Source organism: Callorhinus ursinus, unplaced genomic scaffold (assembly GCF_003265705.2).
Source record: "Callorhinus ursinus isolate GAN/ISIS: 27379988/994484 unplaced genomic scaffold, GSC_fseal_2.0 scaffold15, whole genome shotgun sequence".
Lineage (NCBI taxonomy): Eukaryota > Metazoa > Chordata > Mammalia > Carnivora > Otariidae > Callorhinus > Callorhinus ursinus.
Window position 1 is genome coordinate 922,567 of NW_027397077.1, and position 27,228 is coordinate 949,794.

The 27,228-nt window shown below is 56.1% G+C and overlaps 3 protein-coding genes across 7 annotated transcripts; 2 read left to right on the top strand and 1 right to left on the bottom strand.

The window, feature by feature from the left end:
• Nucleotides 1-2,846: 2,846 nt before the first annotated feature.
• On the bottom strand, nucleotides 2,847-11,121 carry USHBP1 (USH1 protein network component harmonin binding protein 1). Of its 4 annotated transcripts, XM_073900944.1 has the most exons (13): nucleotides 11,029-11,121; nucleotides 10,553-10,747; nucleotides 10,314-10,462; nucleotides 9,660-10,098; nucleotides 7,329-7,454; nucleotides 7,021-7,160; nucleotides 6,709-6,849; nucleotides 6,258-6,431; nucleotides 5,309-5,558; nucleotides 4,525-4,749; nucleotides 3,689-3,795; nucleotides 3,360-3,482; nucleotides 2,847-3,116 (listed from the first exon to the last, which is right to left on the bottom strand). In XM_073900944.1, the coding sequence occupies exons 2-13, from the start codon at nucleotides 10,604-10,606 to the stop codon at nucleotides 2,927-2,929; spliced, it is 2,118 nt and encodes a 705-aa protein (XP_073757045.1). In that variant the 5' UTR covers nucleotides 10,607-10,747; nucleotides 11,029-11,121; the 3' UTR covers nucleotides 2,847-2,926. The 4 variants fall into 4 exon arrangements, with proteins under 4 accessions (XP_073757045.1, XP_025741181.2, XP_073757044.1 ...); XM_025885396.2 differs by having other exon boundaries at nucleotides 7,021-7,157; nucleotides 10,553-11,094; XM_073900943.1 differs by having other exon boundaries at nucleotides 10,553-11,094.
• Nucleotides 11,122-12,794: 1,673 nt separating this feature from the next.
• Nucleotides 12,795-19,907, top strand: BABAM1 (BRISC and BRCA1 A complex member 1). The gene is made up of 10 exons (XM_025885529.2): nucleotides 12,795-12,908; nucleotides 13,760-13,811; nucleotides 14,183-14,539; nucleotides 15,543-15,601; nucleotides 16,297-16,417; nucleotides 16,500-16,578; nucleotides 17,199-17,223; nucleotides 18,443-18,572; nucleotides 18,771-18,857; nucleotides 19,483-19,907. The coding sequence occupies exons 3-10, from the start codon at nucleotides 14,234-14,236 to the stop codon at nucleotides 19,684-19,686; spliced, it is 1,011 nt and encodes a 336-aa protein (XP_025741314.1). The 5' UTR covers nucleotides 12,795-12,908; nucleotides 13,760-13,811; nucleotides 14,183-14,233; the 3' UTR covers nucleotides 19,687-19,907.
• Nucleotides 19,908-21,481: 1,574 nt separating this feature from the next.
• ANKLE1 (ankyrin repeat and LEM domain containing 1) lies at nucleotides 21,482-25,779 on the top strand. 2 transcript variants are annotated; one of them, XM_025885717.2, is made up of 9 exons: nucleotides 21,482-21,584; nucleotides 21,652-21,804; nucleotides 22,235-22,340; nucleotides 22,440-22,584; nucleotides 22,823-23,596; nucleotides 23,759-23,930; nucleotides 24,220-24,379; nucleotides 24,484-24,613; nucleotides 24,864-25,779. In XM_025885717.2, exons 1-9 carry the CDS (start codon nucleotides 21,523-21,525, stop codon nucleotides 25,034-25,036), a joined length of 1,875 nt encoding a protein of 624 aa, XP_025741502.2. In that variant the 5' UTR covers nucleotides 21,482-21,522; the 3' UTR covers nucleotides 25,037-25,779. The 2 variants fall into 2 exon arrangements, with proteins under 2 accessions (XP_025741502.2, XP_073757047.1); XM_073900946.1 differs by lacking the exon at nucleotides 24,484-24,613 and having other exon boundaries at nucleotides 24,864-25,019.
• Nucleotides 25,780-27,228: the final 1,449 nt, after the last annotated feature.

A 27,228-nucleotide genomic window follows, 5' to 3' on the forward strand; every position in this document is an offset into this window, starting at 1 on the left:
CACACACACACACACACACACACACACACACACACACACACACACACCCTGGGGCATTTCTTTGCACAGTTGCATGATGGATTGTGTTTGCTTCCTCTTCCAGAAAGTCGCCGCGTCCGACCCCCACCCCACCCTTTCTCAGCTTGGGCTAACACCTGGTGCTGGGAATCTCCAAGGCTAAGGGATGTTGTGGTCTGTGGCCCGGCGGGGGCGCGAGGTCAGGGGCCCCCTCGCCAGAATTTTAGGCCTCTTGGGGGCAGGGCACCCACCCGCCCAGCTAGCTAGAGGCAGCAGGAATGCCCACCATCCCTACAGGGGCCTGCCCCTTTTCCTCTTTAATTTCCTTTTCTTTCTGTGCTTCACATAAAGGGCTTGGCCAGGCCACCGGCTGGACTGCAGATGTCTCTTCCAGTCTCCCTGGAGCCTCTCAGTTGCCGCTGGCTTACAGCTTCCCCCCGCCCTCCTCGACCCCGGTGGGGCCGAACAGCATTTATTAAGCACCCTTTGTTTGTCCCACCCCCCCCACCCCTCACCTCCCAGCCAGGCAGCCCGAAGCTGGGCAAGCCTGAGCCTCTTGCTCTGGGCCTGTTAACGTTTAACCAGCTGGAAAAGCCCTTCCTATGGTGACCTTTCACCTTGGAGTCCCGCAGGTCCAGTTGCCGGTCTTATCTCCTGCCCTGCCCTGGGCCCAGAGCTGGACACCGGGGCACGTGGCTGGGCCTCTGAGAGCTGCCGGCAGGAAAAACAGTGCCCTCTGCCCCCACCCCACCCCACCCTTGCAGGAAGGGGCCTTGGGAAAAGGAAGGCAACCCCTTCTCCAGATTACATCTGAGGGGGCACCTTGGCGGGGGGGGGGGGGGGGGGGGGGGTGTTGTAGGTGATGGAACATTTAAGAGGATACCAAGGTTCTGTAAAAGCCAGGCACCACACACCGAGCCCTGGGCCTCTGGGCCTCCCAGGGAGAGTCTGGCCAGGTACGAGTTTTAGCAACTACGGGAAGCAAGAAGGACTGGGATTAGACATGAGCAAGGACTTTCCATGGGACTGACTAGAGTGGAATTCCCTGCCCTGTACGCCCTGCTGGAGAAGGGGGTCTGGAGGGTTGGAGAAGACCATTTTGTTCTGGGGCTGCCCGGGAATGTGGCGGTACTGGCTGGCTATTTGGAGGTGAGGACAGGGGTCCCAGGTCCCTGGACGGTGCTTTCCAGCATTCTTGGAGAGGGGGCATCTCGGAAGGGAGACAAAGTTCAGGGAAGGGAGTCAGAGGGGGACTGGAGAGGGGAGGGGGCAGGGCCTTGGGGCTTGAGGGACACAAGTTCGGGGGACGGGAGGCTCACAAGTGGCAGTCTGGGGCCGGTTTGGAGACTAGGGAAATATCCGCCGCAGATCCTAGAACCTCCGGTAGGTCCAACCCCTCGGCGGCCGCCCCGCCCCCTCTCCGTAGCGCCACGGTCCCCCAACCCCCCGGGGCCCTCCTGGGCGGGGGGACGTTCGAGGTCCGGCCCCGCCCCCTTGACCCCTGCCCGCGGCCCCGCGGTGACATTTGACCTTGCTGCGGCTGCGGACCGGGGACAAAGAGCCCTGGGCCCATCTGCCGAGGGGGCACCCGTGGGAACGGCCAGACCCCGCTCCCGGCGGCCTGGGAACCCGCCCCTGCCTCCTCCAACAGCGCGAACTCCTTCCCCACCCTTCAACAGGTGACCTTGTCTTCTTTCGCGCCCCCTCCCCCACCGCGAGCAAACTGGTGGGACTGGGGGGCTTGAAGCAGGTCTTGCACTCTTGGCATGAGGGAGGAAGGTCGGCCCCTCTGACCCTCCTCAGGACCTTGCCCTCCTCAGTTTCCCTTTCTTCAAAGCTGGCTTTTGTCCAGATTGCACCGTCCGAAGGTCACCAGCCCCAGCGATCTCTGAGGAGTTTGCGTCAGGAGAACCAGGTTAAGCCCAGGCCCCTGAGGGGCCTGACCTCAGGCCCGCCTTGCAGCAGGCAGCCACCGCACACACCTGCACAGGTGCGGGCTGAAAATCACCCCGCATCATCACCACCACCAGGCTGGGGATGGAAACCTTTCTAAGGCCCGTCTGGGATTTCAGCCATCACCGAGGAGGGGAGGGCAGGCCAATAATCCGCCTGGCCGCGTCCCACCCGGTCCCCCGTTTCCAGGAGGTGTGGCTTATGCAAATGACATGCTAATTAGATGCCTGCTATTAACCTGACACTAACAGCCCCCGGGTCCTGCAAGTGAAAGCTGGAATTCAGCCTGGCCAGGGGCCATCCAGACCTTCAGGCCAGAATATCATTGCCCCGGAGCAAACACCTGCAGATTTCTTACCTTTGGTGTGCCCCCCATCCAGAAGCCCTTCACCTTAGCGCCACATATTCTTTGAATGCAAGTTCCAAAGCCCTCTGATTTCTCCTCTCCCCCACCTCCACCTTGGGAGGGATTGCTCTTCTGGCTAATTTTCCACAGCCTGAATCTTTAGGCCCTCAGTCTTCCTTCTGGGATATAGGCATTTTCCTCTTGGGAGCACCTACCAGGCCAAACCCAGCATGTCCCTTGGGAAGGGAGTGGGCAAGGGAAGATGTGCCACTGTCCCTTTGGAGCCCTCCCAGGGCTTCTGGAGACAGATGAGTGTTGGAGTTTCAGTTCTGGCCATATAATCTCACTGACCCCGAATCCTTCAGCCACTCTTAGGTTTGGCATGATCCCTGGCATGATCCCGCTGACATTACATTCACATGCCACATGGTGCCAGGTCAAAGACAGGGAGCCTTTCTCAAATGCCCAGACCCCCAGGTGCATCAGCCCCCATCCCACCCAACAGATTCCAACATTCAAGGTCACACATGACATAACATCACTCCAGGACAGTTTATGATGGGGCCCGCCATAACTGTCTGGCATGTCCAGACACGGCCAGACTGGGACCTACAGAAAGGTCTCCCCGAGCCGAGGAGGCCGGCAGGGTGGTCTGGGCCTCCCCAGTGCCTTTGCGGTGGCTTCTAACACCTCCAGCTCCTCTGCCTGGCGAGCCTCCATTATTGCCACCTCCTGCTCCAGCTTCCTCTGCTGCTCTTCCTGCTTCCGGTGGGCGCCTCGGAAGGCCAGGACCAGGGCACTGGAGGGCGTGGGAGGGGGGCTGAGCCAGGAAACAGCCCCCCTCCCACCCAAGTCAGGAGTTATGTATTCCCAGCCCCAGACAGAGTTCTCTGAGATTGAATCTTCCTAGGGTTCCACTCAGAAAAGGGAGGTATGGGATGGATTGAACTCGCCACCGACCTCATGGGGGAAACCTGAGGCCTAGAGAGAGCCAGGGACACTTCTGAGGTCCCTCGGGGAGACCCAGGGAAGGGGGACCCACCTGTGAGCCTTGCATAAATCGCTGTTCAGCTCAGCACTCTGAGCACGTCTGGCTCGCCCCTTCTGAGCCACCTGTTCCAGTTCCTCCCGCAGAGACTGCAGCTGCTCCCGCAAGCCCAGGGCCCTGGTGCAGGGGTGGGGAGACAGGAGCTCATGGCCATAGCCAATCCTTCCTTCCCTCCTCCCACCCCACCTGTCCATGGTATTTCCATATGAGCACACCTGTACACGGATGCACAGCCAGCCCTCTGCTGCACTCAGTGCCCCCATGGATTCTTGCATATACCCGCCCAGCCCATCCACCCCCCAGCCCGGGACCAAGACACACACCGGTTAAGTGACGCTGCCAGTTCCTGGGCCAGAGTCTCCGGTCCCTGTGCTTGGCCCACCTGGCCTCCATCAATGCCCCTGCTTCCACCAAGGATAGCAGGAGGGCCCTGTGGGAGGCAGAAGGGAGGGAAGTGACATTGGCCTAGGTGGAGGGCATACTCAGCCCAAGCTGGACGTTGAAGTCACCCAGACTGTGGGCAGCCACAGCCCCAATCTGGTGAGATACCCCGATGAGGGTAAAATTCCTCCTTAACAAGAGAAATAAATAATCAGGGAATCTCATCTGGAGGCAGGTGAGGTCTGAGCTCAGACTTGCAAGAGGTCATGGGCTTAATCAGACAAAGAGGTAAGGGACTAGTGTTCTTGGCAGGGGCCCGGCATCTACAAAGGCTTGGAGATGGGAGAGATGATTCAAAGGAGGGTTCCAGAAGCTGCCAAAGGCTTTAAGCAGAGGACAGACATGATTAGATGGTAAGGGGCAAAAGGGAAGGCATCACGGGGCAAGCTCGAGCCAAAATTTAGGATGAGATGAAGCATGGGCGGGGGCTATTGGAGTGGGGATACTGGAGTAGGAATAAGCCTGGGGGCGGGAAAGAGGAGGCACAGGTTTGAGCGGAAGACGCCAAACACCTTGGGGCTTAGTGGGCTCAATACCCTCAAAGAAAAAAAAAGCCCAAAGTACAAGTATGAAATTTGACATGCAGTCCTTTGACGTTCAGCTCATCTCTTTCTGCGGAAATGCCAACTGAGGCTCACAGGGGGGCTGTGGTTGACCAGGGCCCCATAGCAACTATAGTATACTGCTATCCCCACAAGGTCCAGGAAGGGCCACTCACCTGGGACAACTCCTCTTCGTCTCCACTGCTCCCACCTCCACTGCTGTCTCCACCACTACTACGGCTGGCCCCACCAGTCCCGAGCTGTGCCCGTTCCCACCGCAGCTGCTCGAGCAGGAGCATGTGGGCTGGGCCCTGGGCTCGGAGGGCAGCCTCCCGCAGCTCCAGACTCCGCTTCTCCCGCCGCACCAACTGCAGCCGCAGCATCAGGTCTGCCAGAGTCTCCTGAGAGACGAAGGAGTGGGCAGAGAGTTGGGACCTCTAGGATCTGGGGAAACTGAGGCCCCAGGAGCGCCCCCCCCCAGCTCAGTGAGGACCGGTCAGACAAGAACTCAAACCCTCACCATGATTTTGTATGTTGGGAAATAATCATCTCCTAAAAATGACCGCTGTAGGAATGGCAGTTCAGAGGGTACAAATATCTCAGACAAGGTCGAGTAGCATCTCAGTGGAAGTGTCTAGAATTTCTCCAACTCTAGAACCTCAAGTCTTTCATGCCAGAGGATAAACCTCAGATTATGTCCCCTGCCTCCATCTCCTTTCCTTAGGAAGGAAATTTTGGAAAGCCAGATTCAGAATCTTATGGGAAACTGAATTTCAGAAGACAAACTCCTATTCATCCTTCAAAATCCCAGTTCCAATGCTCCTCCCTCTGGGAAGCCTGCCCCCAGCCACGTAGAACTCTTCTTTGTTACTTGGTCCCCCAGTCGCATCCCTCTCAACCTCGGCAAAGGGTTTCATCCCACCAGAAAAGACCAACACAGTGACCACTGCCCATATGTACCCGTGTGGCTGCCAAGTCCTGCTGGATCTGCATCTTCTCCAACCGGGGTAGGGCCGGGCCAGGCTGGGTCCCCAGAATGGCCTGCACCATGGCTTCTGCATGAGGCACAGTGGGCATGGGTGCCAAAGTTGGGCCAGGCTCTGTGGGGATCTTCACCAGAGCACGGCGAGCCCGGAGACGCTGGATATAGCCCCAGAGCTGGGTAGCCACCTCCTGTGGTGTGGGCCGATCCACACTACTGCCCTCGGGGCTATAGGAAACAGAAGAAGGGTCTAATGTCAATACTGGTGGCCAGAGTTGTGCTAGCTTCATGCCAACTCTGGTGGGGCTCTAGCATCTTCCATCTTACTGACCATGATGGTTTCCATGCCATCTGTAGTGAGTGCTGTCATACCAACATGGTGGACACCAGAACATAAACCCCAATGGGCATCACCATTCATCAAGACAACATAGCGAACACCATCGTGTCAATGATTACTGTTGCTCACGCCATCACAGTGGAAGCCATCACACCAACTCAGTAGGTGCCATCACTTACATCAACACGGTGGATGCCATCACACCAACACAATGGGCACCCCTGCTCAGCTTGCCAACCCTGTTTGGCAACATCACGCTAACCCCATGTGTACGAACATCAGGCCTACACCATTAAACACCATCATGCCAGTTCTAATCAGTGGGCACCATCATCCATCTTCATGCCAACCAACCCTGGTGGGTCCTATACCAATCCCAGTGGCTGTCAACCACTATGCCAACTTTGTTGAACTGCAACCAGACAACTCTAGTCAGGCCTCCTGCCCACGACCCACGGAGCATCCTGCACCAACCTTGCTGGGCACAGCCATGCCAAACCCCAACACGGAGCCAGCTGTGGGAGCCCCATTCTCTAATAAGGACCCCACTCACTGGCCCTCCCAGCTCTCAAGGTTCCCAGGGGTACCTTAGCTGTGGATCCCGTGGTGTCTCTCCATCCATGGCAGCATCCTCTTGTGCCAGCAGCCTCTGGGCTTCCTTCTCTGCCACATCCAGGTCCCCCTTAGGGGCCTCCTCTCTTGCTCCTGAGTCTGCCTCCCGGAGAGTGAGCAGGACTCCGTACACCTCCTCACAGTGCTCACTGTGAGACACTGATTTTGAGTGCTCCAGGACACCTGGCTCCATCTTGTCGTGTGGATGACATACCCACTTGTCCTTGGATCCTTCACTCCATCCCCCACTGCCACCCCTGGGAGCATGTAGACTCCTTCAGCACCCCTTGGGCTAAAATTGCCTTAAAATAATTTCTCTGGTGGGAAAGTGCCTTCCTACGAGGGCCCCGGCTCTCCCTGCAGATCATGCTCGGAGCGTAACCATTCCCTTCCACGCTAGTGCTATCGTGGGTGGGATGCACTGACCTGTACTGCAAGGCCAGACGCAGCGCTGTGGCTTCAGCCTCCCGCCGGCCCAGCTGCATGCTCAGGCCTTCACACCGGCCCTTGTACGCCTGCAGCGCAGTTGACAGCAGACGGTTGAAACATTTGAGCTTCTCAATGCTCCTGCCTCCGCAATTAGGGGAGAGGGAAAATGAGAGCCCCCCACCCAGGGCAGTCAGGACCCAACTGATCTGCACCCTCCTCCCCACTCCACTCCAGCTCCAGACTCTTGGGCTGACAGCCCAGCTGGGGAGGCTCTGGTGCCCTTATGAGCTCAGCATTTGTGGCCCTTACCCCTGGAGCTGCTCCATCTGGGCTTCCATGATGTGTATCTCAGGGGCGAGGGGTTGAGTGGGGAGGGGTCCAAGCATCTGAGCACTGGAATCACTCTGGAGGCGCCGGAGCAGGGGGTGAGCCAGAGAGAAGGGGTCCTGCTAGAAAGAGGTGACTTGATTCACCCAGATTGTCATTGAGGGCCCAGTATCATGGGGTTAAGCCTTTTCCAACCCCACAACCTACTGGATCGCAGGTCCAGGATTTGAGTCTCGCTGCCCAGAATCCTAAAGATCTCAAGGTCATGGCTTTAAGCTTCCCATGCTCACCTGAGTCCCCCAGGGCTCCTCATCTACCCCAGAACTGCTGGAGCCACTGCCTGAGCCCTCTGCTTGGCCCCGGGCAGGAGGTGGAAAAGGTTCCGGCTTCAGCAGGGAATCCTGCAGCTCCTGGACCTGGGGTGGGGGTGGGGAAGGAAGGCGGAGTAGGTCAGGCCTGGGAGCGCCAACCACCCACCAAACCCTCCTGCAGACCTGCTCCTGGGACAGTGGCAAGGCCCCGGCTGGGAAGCAGGAACCTAGCTATGCCCCACCAAACCCCCCACTAAACCCCCCACTATTGAGCCTGGGGCAATTCACTTAGCCACTCAAGAATCTTCTTTCTTTAAACATATAAATGGCCAGTCAGTACACGAAAAGGTGCTCAACATTAGTAATCATCAGGGAAATGCAAGTCAAAACCACAATGAGATACCACCTTATACCTACTAGAATAGCTACTATCAAAAAGATCAGAAAGACATTGGGGTGCCTGGGTGGCTCAGTCGGTTAAGCATCTGACTCTTGGTTTTGGCTAGGGTCATGATCTCATAGGTCACAGTAGCTCAGCAGGGAGTCGGCTTGAAGATGCGCTCCTTCTGCCCCTCCCCCCACTCACATGGGCACGCATGCACACTCACTTTCTCTCTGTCTCAAATAAATAAATAAGTAAATCTTTTAAAAAAAAAAAAGACATGAGATAAAAAGTGTTGGGGAGGATGTGGAGAAGAGGGAACACTCGTGCACCATTGGCGGGATTGTAAATTGGTGTAGCCATTTATACAAAACCACATAGTGTTCCCTCAAAAAATTAAGAATAGAACTATCACAGGATTCAGCTATTCCACTTCTGGGTATTTATGCGAAGGAAATGAAAAAACTAACTCGAAACTAACTCGAACCCCTATATTCATCGTGGCATTACTTGAAATAGCCAAGACATAGAAGCAACCTAAGTGATCACCAGTGGATGAATGGCTAAAGAAGATCTGGTGTATAAACAAAGGAATATTATTTGGCCTTAAAAAAAGAAGGAGGGGTGCCTGGCTGGCTCAGTCAGTGGAGCCTGCGACACTTAATCTCAGGGTTGTGAGCTCAAGTCCCACATTCCATGTAGATACTACTTAAAAATAAAATCTTAAAAAAAAAAAAAAGAAGGAAATCCTGCCATTTGCCACAACATGGATGGACCTTGAGGGCATTATACTAAGCAAAATAAGTCAGAGAAAGACAAATACATTGTGATCTCACTTATATTTGGAATCTAAAACAAAATAAAACAAAAAATCGAACTCACAAATACAGAGAACAGGATGGTGGTTGCCAAGGGTGGTGGGGGTGGGGAGAGGAATATGGAGGGGGGATTTCCTTTCCCAGCCAGGAAGTGGGCCCCACCCCTCAGGCTGGGCTCTGGCAGCCCCATATCTTTCCCCCTTGTCCTGCCCAAGAGGAAGACATGTTCCCCACCATCTCCTTCGGCCCCCTTTCTTTAGAAGAGGTCCAAATGTGTTTCTCCTATTCTGACACCTCCCCGGAGCTCTGGACTCAGACACAGAACTGTCTCTCTGATGGTCCCACACGGGTGGCCCATGGGTATCGTGAGCTCATGACCGCCCAAAGAGCTTCTGGTCTCTCTCCCACCAAACCTGCTCCTCCTGCGGCCTCCGCATTTCTCCCTTCCAGTCCCGCCGGCCCCCAAACCTGGACTTGTCCTCAACCCTTCTCTGGCTTTCACCCCCAAACCTGCCAGCTTCACCTTCGACACCTCCCCGAATCGGCCCACTTCGTACCACCTCCACAATTGCCACCATCTGGTGTCTGGACCAGTGCCTCCTGGTCTGCAGGATTCCGCACCCCCACGTGCTGTTCCTCCAACGGCCGCGAGAGGGCGCCTGTGACCGCTGCATCAGGTCCCGCCCCTTTCTGCTCCGGGAAACCCTCCAGGATCCCACCAGGCTCAGGGCAAAAGCCCAACTCCCAGCAGCCCACGAGACCCTATAAATCTGCCCGCATCACCTAACCTGCCCTCCTTCACCCCCGCACTGGCCCCCTCACTGGTCCCTGAATCACACTCCCACCTCAGAGAGGGAGTTCCTTCTCTGCCTGGCACGCTCTTCCCCCAGATCCTTGCATGGCTCCTCCCTTACCTCCTCATTCAAGTGTCACCTCCTCAGGGGAAATCTCTGACCACCTTAACTAAGAAGGCAACGGACCTTTGTCTGTTCAGGGCTCGGCAGTCAATGCTCCGTAAAAGTTTTTCTAACGAACAAATGCTTGAACGTTGCCTATGCCAGGCCCACCTCCCCCTTAGAAAGTCCTCAGAGATGGAGCTGCCCCACTCACCTCTCTCTGCAGCATCTCCTTCTCAGCCTGGATGGCCTGCAGCGAGGCCTGCATGCGAATCAGCTCCTCCTCGCGGCTGCCCAAGGCCAATCGCAGCCAGTCATTCCTCTCTGCCAGGCGGGCTGCCTCCCTCTGGCAACCCCCTGCCCCCTCCTGCTCCAAGCAGGGCCTGGGTCCTACCTCACTTCTCTCCTCGGCCTCCGACGGCCCAGGACAGCTTGGGGGCCGGTGGCGCCAGGTAGCAGCAGCTGCCTCCAGTGAGCTCAGAGCGCGCTGGAGAATCTGAAACATGTCAGAGGCTTCAGGCTTGGGGAGGACAGTCTCCCCACCCGGCGGGGCTACATCTGTGGCCTGCTGGCCTTCCTCTGCGGGCTTGCAGCGTCCCTCAGGAGATGGGGCCAGTCCTCTGCTAGAGTCCCCTTCAGCCTCTTTGTTGGTCCTGTGGTGAGGTGAGAGATGGAAGGTTCTGGAAATGGGGTCATCTGGGGTGTCCGGCTCACAGGGGCTGCATTATCTGGGGCCTTGAAAGTTGGGCTGAGGAGGGCAATGGGAAGCTATCGCATGTGTGTGAGCAAGGGAGGAACACAGGGAGATCTGTGGGTAGGAAAGATACACCAGGGCTGGAGTGGGGAGCACAGACCAAGTGGGCCTTACCTGTTCCCCAGGCCCTGCCCACTGGCTTCTGCCTCTGGCCCCAGCAGCTTTGGCTTGCAGCTCTCCTGAGATGGCGCAGGGCCCAGCTCAGAACTCCCGCTGGCTGCCTCAGCCTCCTCTGAACTCTCTGCCACAGGATCCAGCTCCCCCTGAAGATGACCCACAGGGCCAAGCTCTGAGCCGGGCAGGGCTTTGAGTGGCCCCAAACAGCTGGGTGTGGCAGGGAGGGGGGCACTTACAGGCGGAGCGTGCCTCCCTCGCCGGCTTCGGGGGCGTGCGGCCCGGGCACTCATTGCTGTCCAGAGGTCAGTCTTCTGAATCTTCCTCCTAAAACCACAGGCTGATCTCAGCTCTTGTCTTTGTTGCCTTTGTTGTCCTGGGCAAATGACAGCCTTAATATCTTCTTCTGTGGACTGGGCATTGATCTTCTCCCTCTGGAAGGGATCTTGAGTTATCAGTGTTGATTTGGCGCATTTGAATGCCCCTTTTGACAGGCAGCTCACTATCTCTGAAAATTGTTCTGATCTCCCCTTCTCCTCTGCCTCCTTTATCTTTCACTACCTCTGTGCTCCCCTCTGTCCCCAATCTGGGCCTGGCTTGAGGACTTCAAGAGTCACCTCTCCTCCCCAGGGTCCTCTTGAGTCAGAGGCCCCAGTCTTGGGCTTGGGTCCCCCCAGCCTGCTCTACTTCTACTCCTCTGTGCCTCTAGGAGTACCTTGGTCAGCAGCCCAAATCTCTGGACACTCTTGGGGTAGCTCTGGCCACTGCCTGCTTAGGCCTGGGCTAGCCAAGGCTGGCTTGGGAGGGGCCAGGAAACAGGAAGCCCCCCTCCCCTGGTCATGTGACTTGTTATTGTGCTGTTTCCTCAAGGACACCAGCTTCCTCCAGGACATCAGCTTCCTCAGTCCCAGTGGGGGTCACGTGTCCGGCTCCTGAGATGTCAGTCCCTCCTCACCTCAGCCTCTGATCTCATGTCTCTTCCATCTCTGAGCCCCAGTTTCCTTATCTGTAAAATGGGGGGGAGGGGTAATTATAGCATTTTTCTACAGTGTCATGGGAATTTTAACAAGCAATTTGTTAAAATCCATCCAAGAACTGAATTATAACACGCCCCTCTTACTCCCTACCTCTCTGACCCTCCCATCTCTGCTTCCTCTACCAGCTGCTGTTTCTCCTGTGTCAATGCTGGATTTCTCAGAGCCCAGATTGTCTCTACATCCTGCCCATTTTCCCTGCATCCATCTCTAAAGGGCCTCCTCAACTCTATCCATAATAACAGCCCAAGGCTCTCCCCTCCCACCTGGATGCCAGCCCAGCTCTTTCCCTGGACTCTACAGCCACCCCTTCACTCCCTTCCCCAGCCAGGCCCCAGAGAGAGAGAGAGACCGCATTGGTCACCTCCTCTGCTCATGTACCCTCCATGACTCCCCATTGCCCTTGGGAAACATTTCAAGCTCTTCTACCCAGCATTCGAGGACCTTAAAAATTACGCCTGCTGCCTGGGCCCATGTACACTCCTTGCTTTAGCCACGATGACCCCCTCCGTGAACAGTTGAAGGTTCACAATTCTCACACCCAGGGCCTTCGGTTATGCTGTAACCTTGGCCTGGAACACCCTTTCCTTGTTTCTTCACTTGGTTTAAACTGTGCAGAGCCTGGAGTAGCCTGAATCTTCCTCATTCCATTGACAGACAATAGGAGGCTGAAATCTTCCTGCTTCTGTGTCCCCAAAGGCGGTAAGGAAAGAAGTTGCAATTCTCTGACCTGGCGGCACCCAGGCCCATTGAAATCTGCACTCTTAGCCTCTGCTCCAGCCATATTAACCTGTTAAAGGCTCCACCACTCCAAGGTTCTTGCAAGCCTCCAGACCTTTACCAAGGCGGTTCCTTCTTTCTGGAATGCCTTTCATTCTCTTGTTTTTCTGGCAAGTTCTCCATCCTTGAAGACTCAGCTTGCATAGCTCCTCCTGGCTGTCAATGACCAGAGCCTGGCTCATGAGAGCTTGTTTAATTGAACCTCTTACACATAAAGAAACTGAGGCTCAGAGTGGGTTTTAAATGGTTAGGGGGTAAGAGGAGAAGTGCGCATGAAAAAGAAAACGTGGTCTGAAATAGTTTTGGCTTAGTCTTTTTGGTTTCTGCAAATATGTGTAAAATAAGAAGCAGAATTAAGTAACTGGGCAGGGCCTGGGGTGTGGGCCACGCCCACCTCAGTCCGCAAAAACCCGCCCCTCGCTGAGGGCCATGTCAGCTCCACCAATCTATTCCATAGAAAGGTCCACTCCACTAGGCCTCGTCCCAGCCTATCAGGGTTGAAGTACTGACCAGTGTAGCCTGATTCGGCCAGAAACATCGAAGCTCCGGCTCTTCTTGCTTTGACCAATCACATTCCAAACCCCACTCCCTAGCACAGTCCCAGCCTATCAGCTTTTCAAGGCTCTCCAGCCGTCCCCTGTTCAGCAGCCGGCTTGTCTTACGGCTTGCTGAACTACATTTCCCAGGAGGCGTCGCGGCCGCGCCGCACTACTTCCGGGCTGCGAAAGATGGCGGCTTCCTAGTCAGTTCTCGGCTGAGTTGGAGGGAGGCTCAGGCTACGGTGAGAAGAGGTTGGGTGGTTGCGGTCCCGTCCCTTAGCCTTCCCTGAGGCTTCCGCTTTCCACTCTGGTTTCTCCTGCAGTCTAGCCTTCATCCCTCTTGCTGAAGCTAAAGCATTGTTTTCCTTAGAGATTCAGGGGGTTACAAGCCGCTCAGAGACCATCCCCCGCAGCCCACACCCCAGCCCAGATAGGCAAACTGTTGGCGTCCTTTCTTCAAAGAGACCTTTAACACCTAGATTCGTGCCCCTCCTTTGCGCAGACACCTTCTAGGCAGCCCGGTGCCCGCTGGGGAGAATCCCAGAGCTAATTAGTCTTACTTTTTTTCTTATTTTTAAGCAATCCCTACACCCAAGGTGGGGTTCGAACTCACAACCCCAAGATCAAGAGTTGCATGCTCTACGACTGAGCGAGCCAGGCACCCCAGCTAATTATTCTGTTAGCCTTAAAACTAAAATCGTCGGTTATTTTTACCAGTAAAAAAGAGGTTTGTTTGGGAATAGCAGAGAATTACAATTCAGGACACACAAGCTATATAGCAAAACCATAGGCAAGTCCAGAACAAAGGAGAGGAGTACTCTTTTATAGAGGAAGGGGAGTTGGGACGGGCTGTTATAAACCTCAAGTCTATAGGAGTAAATTGGGAATTGAAGCTTAATGGCTTTTCACTGGCAGAGTTGTGACAGTCTGTCATTGGCCAGGCTATTGCCAGGCAAGGAGAAAATCTTTCATTTTCTTGCTGGCTTAGTATAGTCTTCTTTCTGTTGGGAATTTGGGGTCTGCCATTGTGATAGGGGGTTAAGCTCCCCTTTTGGCCTCCCGATTCCATTTTAAATGAGGTTTCCTTTTTCAGTTTCAGGCATAGCTGGATCCAGGTGCACAGAGGTCTAGCTGCTGTTTTCTGGGTGAGCATCACTTCAAGCAGGTTCTCTTTCCCCTCTTGGAGGCAAAAGAGGCTCCTGACAGCTCTCGACTTCTGTCCTCCCAGTTCTGCAACTCTAACGAGTCCCTCTTCCCTAATGGCACTCTTGGAAGCCCCAGAGCTGCCCCTCACTGACCTGTATTGGGTCATGCCCCATATCTGAGCCATTCCTGGTGGCCAGATTTGTTCATTGGCCCAGGAAAGGGGCAGGGTTAGCAGTACAGAAAGAATGGGATGCCGGGCACCCGTTCTGCAGATAAGGAAACTGAGGCCTGGAAAGAAGTGATTTTTACAGTCATTAAGCAATTCATGCTCTGTCCTGTCCAGTAACCAAATATTTTTAAAACCTTTAAGGGGAGGATCCTGGCTTCCCCCAGCCCTGCTCCATCCAGCCACTTAGGGGCCATGGAGGTGGCAGAGCCCAGCAGCCCCACTGAGGAGGAGGAGGAGGAGGAGGAGGAAGAGGAAGAGGAAGAAGAGCAGTCAGCTGAGCCCAGGCCCCGAACACGCTCCAATCCTGAGGGGGCTGAGGACCGGGCACTGGGGGCCCAGGCCAGTGTGGGCAGCCGCAGCGAGGGTGAGGGTGAGGCGGCCAGTGCTGACGATGGGACCCCCAATCCTCCAGGAGCTGGCCCCAAGCCCTGGCAGGTGCCCCCAACAGCTCCTGAAGTCCAGGTGCGGACACCGAGGGTCAACTGTCCAGAGAAGGTGGTAAGTGAGGGGCTTGGCCTGTGGCCGTGAAGTGCGAGGGAACCTTAGGTTTAATGTTCTTGCTTTTTGGGATTCACTCTGCAGTTACTTCGTAGGAGTTTTCTAGGGCTACCGCAACAAATTACCACAAAGCAGGTGGCTTAGAACAGCAGAAATTCATTCTCACACTCTTCTGGAGGCCGGAAGTCTGAAATCAAGGAATGGGCAGGGCTGTGCTCCCGCTGGAGGCTGTAGGGAAAGATCCTTTCTTGCCTTTTCCAGCCCTTGGGCGCTCCATGTGTTCCTTGGCTTGTGGCCGCATCACCCCGGTCTTTGACTCTGTCTTCACGTGGCCTTCCCATCTGTGTCTCTGAATCTTCTTTCTCTTATAAGGACGCTTGTCATTGAATTAGGATCTTTTTTTTTTAAAGGTTTATTTATTTGAGAGAGAAAGAGAGTGGAGGGTGGGGTTGGGGAGAGGTAGAGGGAAAGGGAGAGAGTATCAAGCAGACTCCCTGCTGAGTGGGGAGCCCGAGGGAGGGCTGGATCTCATACCCTGAGATCATGACCTGAGCTGGAATCAAGAGTCGGATGCTCCTGTCAACTGAGCCACCCAGGTGTCCCTGATCAGGATCTTTATCTTATCTCAAGATCTTTCTCTTAATTCTATCAGCAAATACCCTGATTCCAAAAAGAGTCACATTCTGAGGTTCCCAGTGGGCATATCTGTGGGGACCGGGGCACAATTCAACCCACTCTACCTTTGTTTTCCTGTTTCCATGTCAGACTTTCTCTGGCTCCTTTATTCACTTATAAACCTGGACTCGTGATCTAGTGCTCTTTTCCCTGAACCGCTGTCTTCCAAAGTAGGTTGCTTGGCTGGGAATTGGGGGTCCTGATACCACCCTTTCAGACAGAGCTGCTTGGAGAGGACCACCAGAGTGCAGTGGGGGCCGATGTTAGTGTCCACTTGGCTAGGCGCTGCCAGGCACAGGGCCCTCACCGCCCTCGAACCTTCTTGCAGATCATCTGCCTGGACCTGTCAGAGGAAATGTCCCTGTCAAAGCTGGAGTCATTCAATGGGTGAGAGGAACATTTGGGGGCTTGAATATGCAGCCACGGCTTGGGACGGGCTGGGGGGTGGGGAGGCAGCTCAAAAAATTCAGGGCTCTTTCTCTCTGAGACTCAGAGCAGCTTGGCCTGGCCTGGGGCCTGGCGCTGCCAGAGTAGCAATGGTGACCGACCCTAAAAAAGCTGTGACCCACCAGGGCTCCATTCTAAGCCCGTGAGAGCTGTCACGTGCCACCCACGGCACAGCAATGACTCAGAAACTCTGCGAGGTGAAGTGACTTGCCCAAGGCCTCACAGCAAATAGGCAGAGTCAGGACTCAGACCCAGGCCTAGCTGTCCCTGAAGCCCCTGCCCTGAGCACCTGGGTCTCTGTGGGGTTGTGACCGGGCCTGGATAGGGTCCAAGGGGCTCTGGGGAATGCTAAGGACAAGCCCGCTGCCACCCCTAGCCATCTGTGGCTGAGTGAAGGCCTGGGGGAGACCTCATGGGAATCGGTTGTGAGACCCAGGCTGGCCAGAGGAACCCCATTCGGAGAGGGCAAAAGCTACAGAGGGGTGGCTGGGCTCTGCCAGGCATGACCTACCTGGGCCTCCAGTGCCTAATCCTGAGGCTGGTAGAGGGCTCCCCAGGACTGGCAGGTGAGGAGACACCCTCCAGGCCGGGAGGCCCCACCTTAACCGCCCACACCACCCTCTGTCCCTCCCCAGCTCCAAAACCAACGCCCTCAACGTCTCCCAGAAGATGATTGAGATGTTTGTGCGGACAAAACACAAGATCGACAAGAGCCATGAGTTCGCGCTGGTGGTGGTGAACGATGACATCGCCTGGGTGAGGCTGGGGCAGGGCCCGGCTGCCGAGGGGTTCCTTCAGGGCGGGGAGGCATCTTGCTGAGGCCTGTGCTTCCCCGCAGCTGTCCGGCCTGACCTCTGATCCCCGTGAACTCTGCAGCTGCCTCTACGACCTGGAGACGGCTTCCTGCTCCACCTTCAGTATCCTTACAGGCAGGGGCTGCCCTCTGGAGGGGGCTGGACATGGTACAGAAACAGAACCCGCGGATTTGGACTCTAGATGTCAAAACCACACCCACAGGGAGCATTCTGTGCAGGGCCAAGTATGCAGTTGGTGCTCAATAAATGGCGATATGGGACTGAGGAGTCACAGTCACTAATACAGCCCTTGCAGCCTGGGCACAGCGCATTTCATGCTAACTTGAACACAAAAGGCTCATGTGCAGCCCAAAACTTAGACAGAAAATGATCCTCGTGAGTTACAAAACAATGCTGAGTGTTGGGGGGTAGGGGACGGGGACACCCATGGCTCTTGCCTTTTGAGGACAGCTGCTCTGGCCATGAGGGAAAGGGGAGTTTTGAGCCACCAGGGATTTTCAGGGCATCCAGTGCCGTCCCCTGTTTTGTGATCTGTGCTGAGGGAAAACAGGCTCAGACAGGGCAAGCGACTGGGCCAGGGTCGCACAGCACGTCTCCTGCGCAGTGGTACCTGGCACCGGGTGTGAAGGTGCCTGGGCTCTCCTGGCATCAGAATGAGGGAAGCCACCCGCCGCTTCCTGCCCGTGCTCTGCCACCAGCGTTCTCCTTAGCATCTCTGCCAGATCTAGAAGGTCTCTTCAGCCTCATGTAAGTAACTGCCTTCCCCGCGTCTCGCCTTCCATGTCAGTCCTGTGACCGCCCTGAGGTCCCCCACTCCATTGTTTTAACCCATGGGGCAGCACGCTTTTTCTGTAAAGGGCCGGGCAGTAAATTTGTTCAGCTTTGCAGGCCATATGTTCTCTGTCTTGATGACCAGATCCTGCCCGAGCAATCTGAAGGCAGTCACAAACCGTACCTGTGCACAGGCCTGGGTCCCAATAAAACGTTCTTGATGAACACGGAAATTTGAATTTCATATCCTTTCCATGTGTCACAAAATGTTCTTTTGATTTTCTTCCTCCCAACCATTTTGAAAATGTAAAAACCATTCTCAGCTTATGGGCCCTAGTAGTCCAACCCCTGTTTTTACCTGCCTCCTAATGGTGGACACAGATCCTGTTTTGCATTTTCCATTGTGATTAACCTGGTACAGGGGTCCTGGCAAATTTTGCAGGTGAACCCATCCTATAAATTCCCAGCGGAAGACATGCTGGGCCAAAGGGGTGTGTATTTTTAATCTGCTAGAGTTTGCCAGAGCACTTTCCTAGGAAACCAACCCTGTGTACCTCCCAACACCAGAGTTGTTCATGCCGCTGAAGGTTCTGCCTGTCTGATAGAGGCTAGCAGCCACCTGTTACTTTCACTGTGCTTTTCTTTGAGCCTTTTTTCATTCATTTGTAAGCCATTCAGTCTTCCTACAGTGATTTGTCCGTTTGTCCCCTTTGCCTATGTTTATAGGGAGATGTCGGCTTTTTTCTTATTGATGATCAGATTTGCTTTTCACGTATTAAAGACATTAGCCCTCTGTCTGCCCAGTGCTCTCTGCCAATGTGAGATCCAGCCATGGCCAGTTGGGCACGTGGGTGCTAACTTAGCTGATAAGATCAGGTCCCTGCCTTAGACTCTTCTGGCCTGGTGGTGGGACAGGTCCAACTCAGGTCAACGATGGGGGATGTTCAGGATGGTGAGGGTGGTCAGAGCGGGCTCCAGCTTTGGGGTCAGCGGAGTCTCCCCGATCCAGCAGGAGAGGTCAGGCAGGAGGGTGAGGCTGGGGCGGTGCTCTGGGCAGAGGGAACAGCATATGGGGAGGCTCAGAGGCAGCAGTCGTGGGCTTTGCGTGCTTAGTGAAGTCCCGGGCTCTCCGACGGTAACGAGGGGCGGATCCCCAGAGTGTGCTCTGACCTGTCCCCCACCGTCCACTACGCAGCCAGCAGAAGACTGAGCTGCCAGTCACCGAGAATGTGCAGACAATTCCACCCCCATACGTGGTCCGCACCATCCTTGTCTATAGCCGTCCGCCGTGCCAGCCCCAGTTCTCCCTGACGGAGCCCATGAAGGTGAGTGAGGCTGGGGAAAGGGAGGGATGTCTGCAGCCAGCAGAATGGTGGTTAGACACCAGGAGGGACTTCCTGATCACAAGAGCTGAGGTGCCTATGGGCAGGTTCCCAGAGTCCAAGGCAAAAGCTGGGGAATTATGGTCATGGGGGCATCATGGGGTGACTCAAGCCCCGAAGGCTGGTGTTCTTCCCCTGCAGAAAATGTTCCAGTGCCCATACTTCTTCTTTGATGTTGTTTACATCCACAATGGCGCTGACGAGAAGGAAGAGGAAATGAGCTGGAAGGTGAGAGGCTGCTGTGTGTGTGAGTGGCAGATGGGTGTAGGTGGGGTGTCTCGGAACCCACCTCCATTTTGCAGCCCTGGAGCCCTCGCCCTGCTGGATCATGGTCCTGAGGCCATTCAGCAACGATTTCTGCGTGTCTCCTCTGAGCTAGCGAGGGCGTCTTTCTGCCTTTGCTCTCATGGTGCCCTCTGCTTGGCACTCCCTTCCCTCCTGCCTCCCCAGGCTCTACTGGTCTTTCGTATCCCAGCCCAGACTGAGCTATAGAAACTTGATTAGGCCACTTACCTCTGAGTCTCAGTTTACCTGACTGTGAACAGGGGGAGTTGAGACCAGCTCCTACTCGTACTTCAGCACCCAAACCTAAAGGCTCTGCTCCTCAGGGATGATTAGTGTGGGGGCTGGGGTAGTCTGCATCTAACTGTCTCTCCAAACTAGGGGCTCCAGGACTGAGATTTCTTGGGTGGTGGGGGAATATTTGCTGAACATGGGAATGTTTCCTTTCTGGCAAACTCCTCTTCATCCTTCAGAACCCATCCCTGATGCCCCCTCCTCTGGGAAGCCCTCCAGGGGCAGAGAGGGTCCATCAGGGAACCTCTACCTGAACGGCCCCTCCCTGGCCCCACAGGACATGTTTGCCTTCATGGGCAGCCTGGATACCAAGGGTACCAGCTACAAGTATGAGGTGGCGCTGGCTGGGCCAGCCCTTGAGCTGCACAACTGTATGGCCAAGCTGCTGGCTCACCCACTGCAGCGGCCCTGCCAGAGTCATGCTTCCTACAGCCTGCTGGAGGAGGACGACGAAGCCACTGAGGTCGAAGCCACCGTCTGAACCATCCCTGTGCATCTCCGCCTTCTTGTGCAGTGAAGCCCTTGGCTTAGAGAGGGTTCTTAAACTGGGCTCTGTGGCAGGGTTCCAGGAGGCTCCTGGGGACTCTGGGCACCCATTCCCTATGTTTTCCAGGCCGCCTCCCACTACTGGTTTGTCGACTCTAAGTTTTGTTCTTCCCTGTGTGCTTTTTGTCATCAGAATAAAAATCTGAGAATCCCTAACCCAGGTCCACAACAGTTACCTTGTGTTAATTGGGATCTTTTTGGTAGCAAGTGACAGAAAACCTACCGGCTGAACAGAAAGGGGAATGATTTGGTTCTTGTGGATAAAAAGCAAAGTGCAGCTTCAGGCTTTGCTGTATTCAGTTGTTCAGACAATAATGCCATTGAGGTGGGCTGAAATATCTTGCATGATCGGTGTTCAGTGTGCCCTGCTTTTCTCCCAAACCACGGAAAGGGCTGTGATCACTCCTCAAACTACAGCCCAGGTGAAGAGAGGGCCCCCACAACTCCATAGGACTGGCCTTGCCTGGGTCAGGTAACCTTACATTGGGCCAGAGTTGTGGGATGCTCTGATCTGCCAGGACTTGATCTGGGAAGGGATTGATCTCTCCTCTGGGAAGGGATTACAGCTCTTTCAGGAAATAGTATGAGTTTTCCCCAGAGGAAGGGAGACCAAAGACAGATACAACAGTTCTACCATTCAGCTACCTTCCTGGATAATGAGCTATTGTTAAAAAAGTTTAGCAACTAGATTCTTATAAAACAAACAGCTTTCGGGCGCCTGGGTGGCTCAGTTGGTTAAGCGACTGCCTTCGGCTCAGGTCATGATCCTGGAGTCCTGGGATCGAGTCCCACTTCGGGCTCCCTGCTCAGCGGGAAGTCTGCTTCTCCCTCTGACCCTTTCCCCTCTCATGCTCTCTCTCTATCTCATTCTCTCTCTCAAATAAATAAAATCTTAAAAAAAAAAAAAAAATAAATCTGTTTTTTTTTTTTTTTAAAGATTTTGTATTTATTTTTGAGAGAGATATGTGAGCGCATGGGGGTGGGGGGGCAGAGGGAGAAGCAGACTTCCCGCTGAGCAGGGAGCCCCACGCAGGACTCCATTCCAGGACCCTGAGATCATGACCTGAGCTGAAGGCAGCCACCCAACCAACGGAGCCACCCAGGCACCCCGGAAACAGTTTTATTGAGCAACAGCTTTTCCTACCTCTGAGCGTTTATTGGGCACTTAGGTGCCAGGCCCTTGTGGTGAAACTCGTGCCATTTCACACCAGCCTGGAAGAGATTATTCTCCCATTTTGCAGATGGGAAAATTAAGGCCCTCAGCAGCCCAGAGCTCCAAAGTAGTGGCCTCTCCCGTTTCCCCAGGAGTGAAAACGGGCGACCCAGAGATGGCGGCGGGAGCTGTTAACTGAAGCCTTACACAGTATCGAGGCTGTGCGCGTCCACGGAGGCCCCCTGGGCGAGCCGTAATGCCCTGTGGCCATCTCCGGTCCCGGGAAGCAGCTCCACCCCTCTATTAGGGTGAGTTCGCTTTTCCCGGCTTTTGAGACGAGATAAAGGCACACTCGGCGGCCTCCACCCGCCCGGGTCCTTATCGGCGGCCCCCGGCCCTGCCTGAGCGCCACTCGGTGTCACGGGCCCCCGCAGGCGCTAGAGCCCCGCGCCCGGATGTGGACGCGGGTGCGGCGTAGGTCAGCTTGGCGGGGGGACACTGCGCGGCGCCGGCCCGCGGAGACCCGAGGCGGGGGGTGGGGCGGCGCGTGCGCACACGGGCGCGGCGGGAAGTTGGAACTCGGCGGGCAGGGCCGCGGGGCTCCGGTACAGCCCCGGCATGGACGCGGCGGCCGGCCTGGCGCAGCGGCTTCGGGCAGCGTTGCGGGAGGAGGAGCCGCGGTGAGGGCTGGGACCCGGCCGGGGGCGGGGCGGGGGTCGTGGTCCACGCTGACATTCCAGTCCGTAGGGCGGTGGAGGAACTGCTGAGCCGCGGCGCCGACCCCAACCTGCTGCTCGCGGATGGAGGGGCAGCCATGCGCCTGGCGGCGGGAGCCCGGCACCCGCGCGGTCTGCGCTGTCTCGAAGCCCTGCTGCGCCGAGGCGGGGACGCCGACTCTCGGTGAGGCGGGGCCTGGCCCCCGGGCGGGGTGAGCCGCGCAGGGGAGGGGTCTCCCGAGTCCGAGGGCAAGAACTGGGAGTCTGGGAGAGGGCATCCCCCAGCCCAGGGGCGGAGACTCGGTGCCCAAAGGTGGGGCTTGGGATCTCGGGGCGGTTCCTGAGGATCCAAGGGCGGGGGCTAGGGTCCCAGGGGGAGGGTGGATGTGAGGTTGCGCCGGGGCCAAGTAGGGATCAAAGGTTCGGATCTGGCGGTGGAAGCTCTAGGCTCAGAGAGCAGAGGCTTGAGTCTGGCCGAGGGCGCAGTGTCTAGGATCCAGGGATGGTGTTTCAGGCTGGGGGGTGGCGATAGGAGCCCGAGAGCCAAGGTTCCGGGGTGCGGAGGCGGAGATCACATTCCCCCTTCCGCTGAGCCCTCCTCGCTCCTGCCCCAGTTCGGTCGAGGCCGTGACGCCGCTGCACGTGGCTGCCGCCTGGGGCTGTCGCCGTGGCCTGGAGCTACTGCTGGGCCACCGAGCGGACCCTGCACTGCGAGACCAGGTGGGAGCCCAGCGCCTGCAGTGGCAGGGCGAACCCGGAGGGAGCAAGGGAGGGAGGGAAGAAGGCCTCGGGTGCCCCCTGCTGACCGCGCCGCCGCAGGACGGACTGCGGCCGCCGGACCTGGCAGAGCACCAGGGGCACCAGGATTGCGCGCGCGTCCTTCGGGAGTTCCAGACTCGGACCAAGACCTCGACCCGGACCCGGGCAGAGAGCCAGGAGCCTGAGCCTGAGCCCGAGGCTGACGGTGAGTGGGGCCTGCGCGTCCTCGGGGGCCTAACCTCTGATCTAGATTTGCGCGTCCCTCTGATGTTCCCTCTCTGGCTCTGGCTCACGTGCACTGTCTCCGGTAAGCTGTCTGCCTCCGACTCTCCCTGCTCCCTGCAAAACTCCAGCTGCCTCTTTTTGTCTGATCCAACCCCCATCTCTGTCTCTGGCTCTCTTCACCCCTCCTCTCTGACCCTCCTTCTCATCCCTTACTTCAGGTCCAGACCCCCGGAGAAAGGGGCTGGACACCAGCCCCTCTGGACCTCCCAATGTGACCCCGGGCTCCACTGCACTGGGCAGACGTGATGGCAGGGACATGGGCCTGGAGGCCAGCCCCAGACTCCCCAGCCTCCTTGCCCACCCTGAGATTGCTGACAAGGATGGCGGCTTGGAGTCCCCCCCAGGACTATGGGACTACAGCTCAGATACCTCCTTTGTCACTGTGACTGAAGCTTCTGGAACTGAAGATCCGGCCCCGCATACCTCCTCCTGGGCTGGGTCATTACCCCAGACCAAGCAGGGACTCCTGCCTGGTATTCGACCTTCCCAGAGGATACCAAGGTCTCCAGGTACCCCACAGCTGGTGCATCAAGCTGCCAGGACAGACAGGGAGGCAGAACTAAATACCCGTCTGCGGGCCCTGACTCTGACCTCTCCAGATGCCTCCCCCTCCACCATATCCCTCCCTGATGGGAGCCCTGCCCCAAGCCCCCCTCGGGAACCACCGCCTGGACTCCCCAACTCCCCCTTCCTAAAAGACGAAGAGGTGTCCCTCGACAGTGATGTGGCTGCCCTCTGGCTGACGGAGGACGAGGCAAGCTTCACAGGTGGCAGGGACCCTGTTCCCTCTTGCCGGTGCCCTCCGGTCCCTGCCATGTCTGACCTGGATTTGCTGCAAGGGCTCCGAGCACTTGGCGAGAGTCCCGGCCCCATCACACCCTTCACTCGGCCATACCACCTCCGACGGCTGGAAGAAGCCCATGCTGCTCCTGGTTAGTCTGTAAGAGGCATCCAGAGTCCAAGGAGCCTCCAGGAATTCCTGGAGACCCCTGTCTCTCAGTCCTGCCTATTTTATTCTTTGTCTCTGGGAAAAGCCCCTTCTTCTGTCTGCCTTGACTCAGTCCCCCCCCCCCCCCGCCCAATCTGGGACTCAGACTTTTCAGGGCACAGCCCAGAGCTCGCCGAAGCCCTGCGGACAGGCTGTATCCCAGATGCCCGGGCAGATGAGGATGTGCTTGCCCAGCAGTTTGAGCGGCCAGATCCCAAGAGAAGGTGGCGGGAGGGGGTCGTGAAGTCCAGTTTCACGTATCTACTATTGGACCCCAGGTACTTGGGGCAGGGATGACTCAGAGGTGGGAGCTGGAAAATTCTAGGATTGGTTCTTATTTGCTTTGTATCTTTAAAAGGGGGACTGGCTGTGTCTGGGCATCAGCTTCTTTAAAAGGTTGGTTAGACCAAGTTCAAGCTGCTGAGTGTCCCTAGGGAGCATCTACCACTCTCTGCCTTAGAAAATGGGGCTCACTGGACATGGATTCGGGTTGCTCTGTGAACTTAGAAACTGTCTCCGGGGCAACTGTCATCACTTCTTCCTCTCTGAGCTGCTCCCCTCATCCAGGGAGACTCAGGACCTGCCGGCTCGAGCCTTCTCACTGACCCCCGCTGAACGCCTTCGGACTTTTGTCCGTGCCATCTTCTATGTGGGGAAAGGGACACGGGCCCGGCCGGATGTCCACCTCTGGGAGGCCCTCAGGCTCCGTCGGCAGCCAGGAAAGCAGGTGCGGCTAAGGATCTGGGTCATGACAGGGGCAGCTGGGCCATGGGGAGGTAAAGGGAGGAGGGGATTGGAGGGCAGACCCCTGACCCCACCCTGGTTCCCTAGGCCTGCCCCAAAGTGCGCCAGATCTTGGACATTTGGGCCAGTGGTCGTGGTGTGGTCTCCCTGCATTGCTTCCAACACGTGGTTGCTGTGGAGGCTTATACTCGAGAGGCGTGTCTTGTGGATGCTCTAGGTCGGTGCCTGGCTTGTGGGGTGGGGGTGGGGTCAGATGAAGGACCCTTGATCTACTGATTACCTCACCCCTTTCCTCTCATAGTTGTTCATTCATTCATGCAATGAGCAGTTATTGAGCACCAACTATGTACCTGCACGCGTATATATTTTGCTCTATTGGTTTGTCCCTGCTTAAGAGCAATATGCAGTGGGTTCCCTGTCACATCTGCCAACGGTTTCCAAGGCTGCCTGACCCTTCATCTCTCCAGGGCTCCAGACGCTGACCAACCGGAAACAAGGACACTGCTATGGAGTCGTGGCGGGCTGGCCAGCCACCCGGCGCCGCCGCTTGGGGGTGCATCTGCTGCACCGCGCCCTCCTTGTCTTCTTGGCTGAGGGTGAGCGAGAGCTGCGGCCCCAGGACATCCAGGCGCGTGGCTGAGTACTGGGGAGTTGGCCATCCAGCCTAGGGGGAGATCAGGGTGTTTGAATGTTGCAGCTGCCCCATGCTGACGGCAGCCACCCATCTCCAGAAGGCTGCCAGGGGTGAGGGGGCGGCGGGCAGGAGGGTGTATCTTCCCCCCAAGCTGAGGGAAGACTTTGTTACAGATAAGAGCTTCTGGAGCTTCCCGTCATGGGAGAGCAAGTAGGGAACCAGAGGATCTTTGGAACATTCCAGTGCTTCAGAATATGCTAGTGCTTTGGCAGTTTGGTCCTGTCTGTGTAATCCACTTTTATCTCTGAGACACAAGGGACTCACATGTAGGATGCGCTGGGGGGAGCAGCCAAACTCAAGGGCCGGATTTCTCTGCTTCCCAGCTATGGGACCTCGGACCAATAACTTGTCTTCCTGAGGCTCAGTTTCCTTAGTTGTACAGTGGGGACAGTGACAAGTCCTACCTCAGGGGGTCATGGTGGAGACCCGAGTAAACAAAGGCAGGAAATACAGTGTGTGGCTCAGAGGAGCCCAGCAGGTGGAAAATCTCTTGGGGAAGGGAGGCGCCCTGATGCTGTCAAGGGGCCGACTGTGTGTGGTGACATGTGGGCAGAGCCCGGGAGATCGACCGGGGTCTGGGTGAGCGACCAGCCCTCTTCAGGGTAGCTGTGCAACTCGGGTCTCCATTGCTTCTCTGAGGCTGTTTCTTCCGCTAGAAGATGCAATAAATAACCGCCATTTCCTGGTGATGCTATGCGATTTCAGACTTCACACATGTTAAGAGCTTTAGTAAATGCCAAGCTGCCATCCTGGTGAGGTGTTGACGGGATCGTTTTATTTTCTGGGAGTTGCTTCTTCAAAGCATTTAGTGTATTTAGGGATTTGGGAGGGTCCGCCGCCTCATTGGGTTGGCCACCTGCCCATCATCATGGCTCAGCGAACCACGTCCTGCAGGGGGTGGGATGTAACCCCGGCCCGTCCCACCTGCCTCAATTCCTGCAGGCTGAGCCCCTGGCTGCTCTTGGAGAATGGCTGGTATGGTATTTAGGGGCCAGGACTCTGGAGTGGGTCTGGGCTCTACCATTTTATTTATTTATTTATTTTTAAAGATTTTATTTATTTAGAGACAGCATGCATTAGCTGGGGGAGGGACAGAGGGGGAGAATCTCAAGCAGACTCTGTCTTGAGCGGGAGCTCCCCCCCCCCCACGAGGGGCCTGATCCCATCTCCCTGAGATCATGACCTGAGCCGAAATGAAGAGTCTGACGCTTAACCGACAGATCCACGCAGGCGCCCCTGGGTTCTACCATTTTGACCAAACTCAGGAAACTTCTCTGAGCTTCCCTTTCCTCATATATAAGACCAGGAGGCCTCCCAGACACCAAGTCTCTTGATAAAGTGATAGCAATTAAAAGTGTGCCACATGCCCAGGAATTCACAAAGAAGTCACTGGGAAAAAATCCAGAGACACTCCCCCCCACACACACACACCTCAGAAAAAGACTCAAAAGAGATGAGATTTGTCTAACAGGATTTCCCAATGTGGGCCCTACTGACATTTGAGGCCGAATTATTCTTTGCGGTAGGGGCAGTCCTGTCCAGTGGGCTCCACCCACTTCCTCCCACCCCCAGTTGCCACAATTAAAAATGTCTCCAGAATTTGCTAATGGAGGGCGCCTGGGTGGCTCAATCGGTGAAGCGTCTGCCTTTGGCTAGGGTCATGATCTCAGGGTCCTGGAATCAAGTCCTGCATCAGGCTCCCCGCTGAGCAGGGAGCTTCTCCCTCTCCCTCTGCCCCCCCGCACTCATGTGGGCGTGCGCTCAAATAAATAAAATATATATTTTTTAAATTTGCTAGTGGAGAACAGTGCCCCCATGAGAACTCTGGTCTAAACTGAACGTGGGCTTACAAACCAGTGGGAAAAGGACCAAAGATGAAGTCATTAAAGGGACAGTGCTCTCCCCTCACCGATCGCACAAGCCAGAGGTGTACCTTGAGATGCATACATTAGAAAATATAGAGGAGTAAGAGCATGGCCGTAGGTCAGGAGACCCTTCTGCCCAACAAGAAAGGCAGACTCGTTCGCTTCAAAACAAACAAAAGCTATCTTCAGGGCAAAAGTGACCTTAAACCAGGTTGAAAGATACAATGGGATCGTAAGAGGTACCGACTCACTGAGTGGCACGGGATAAAAGGG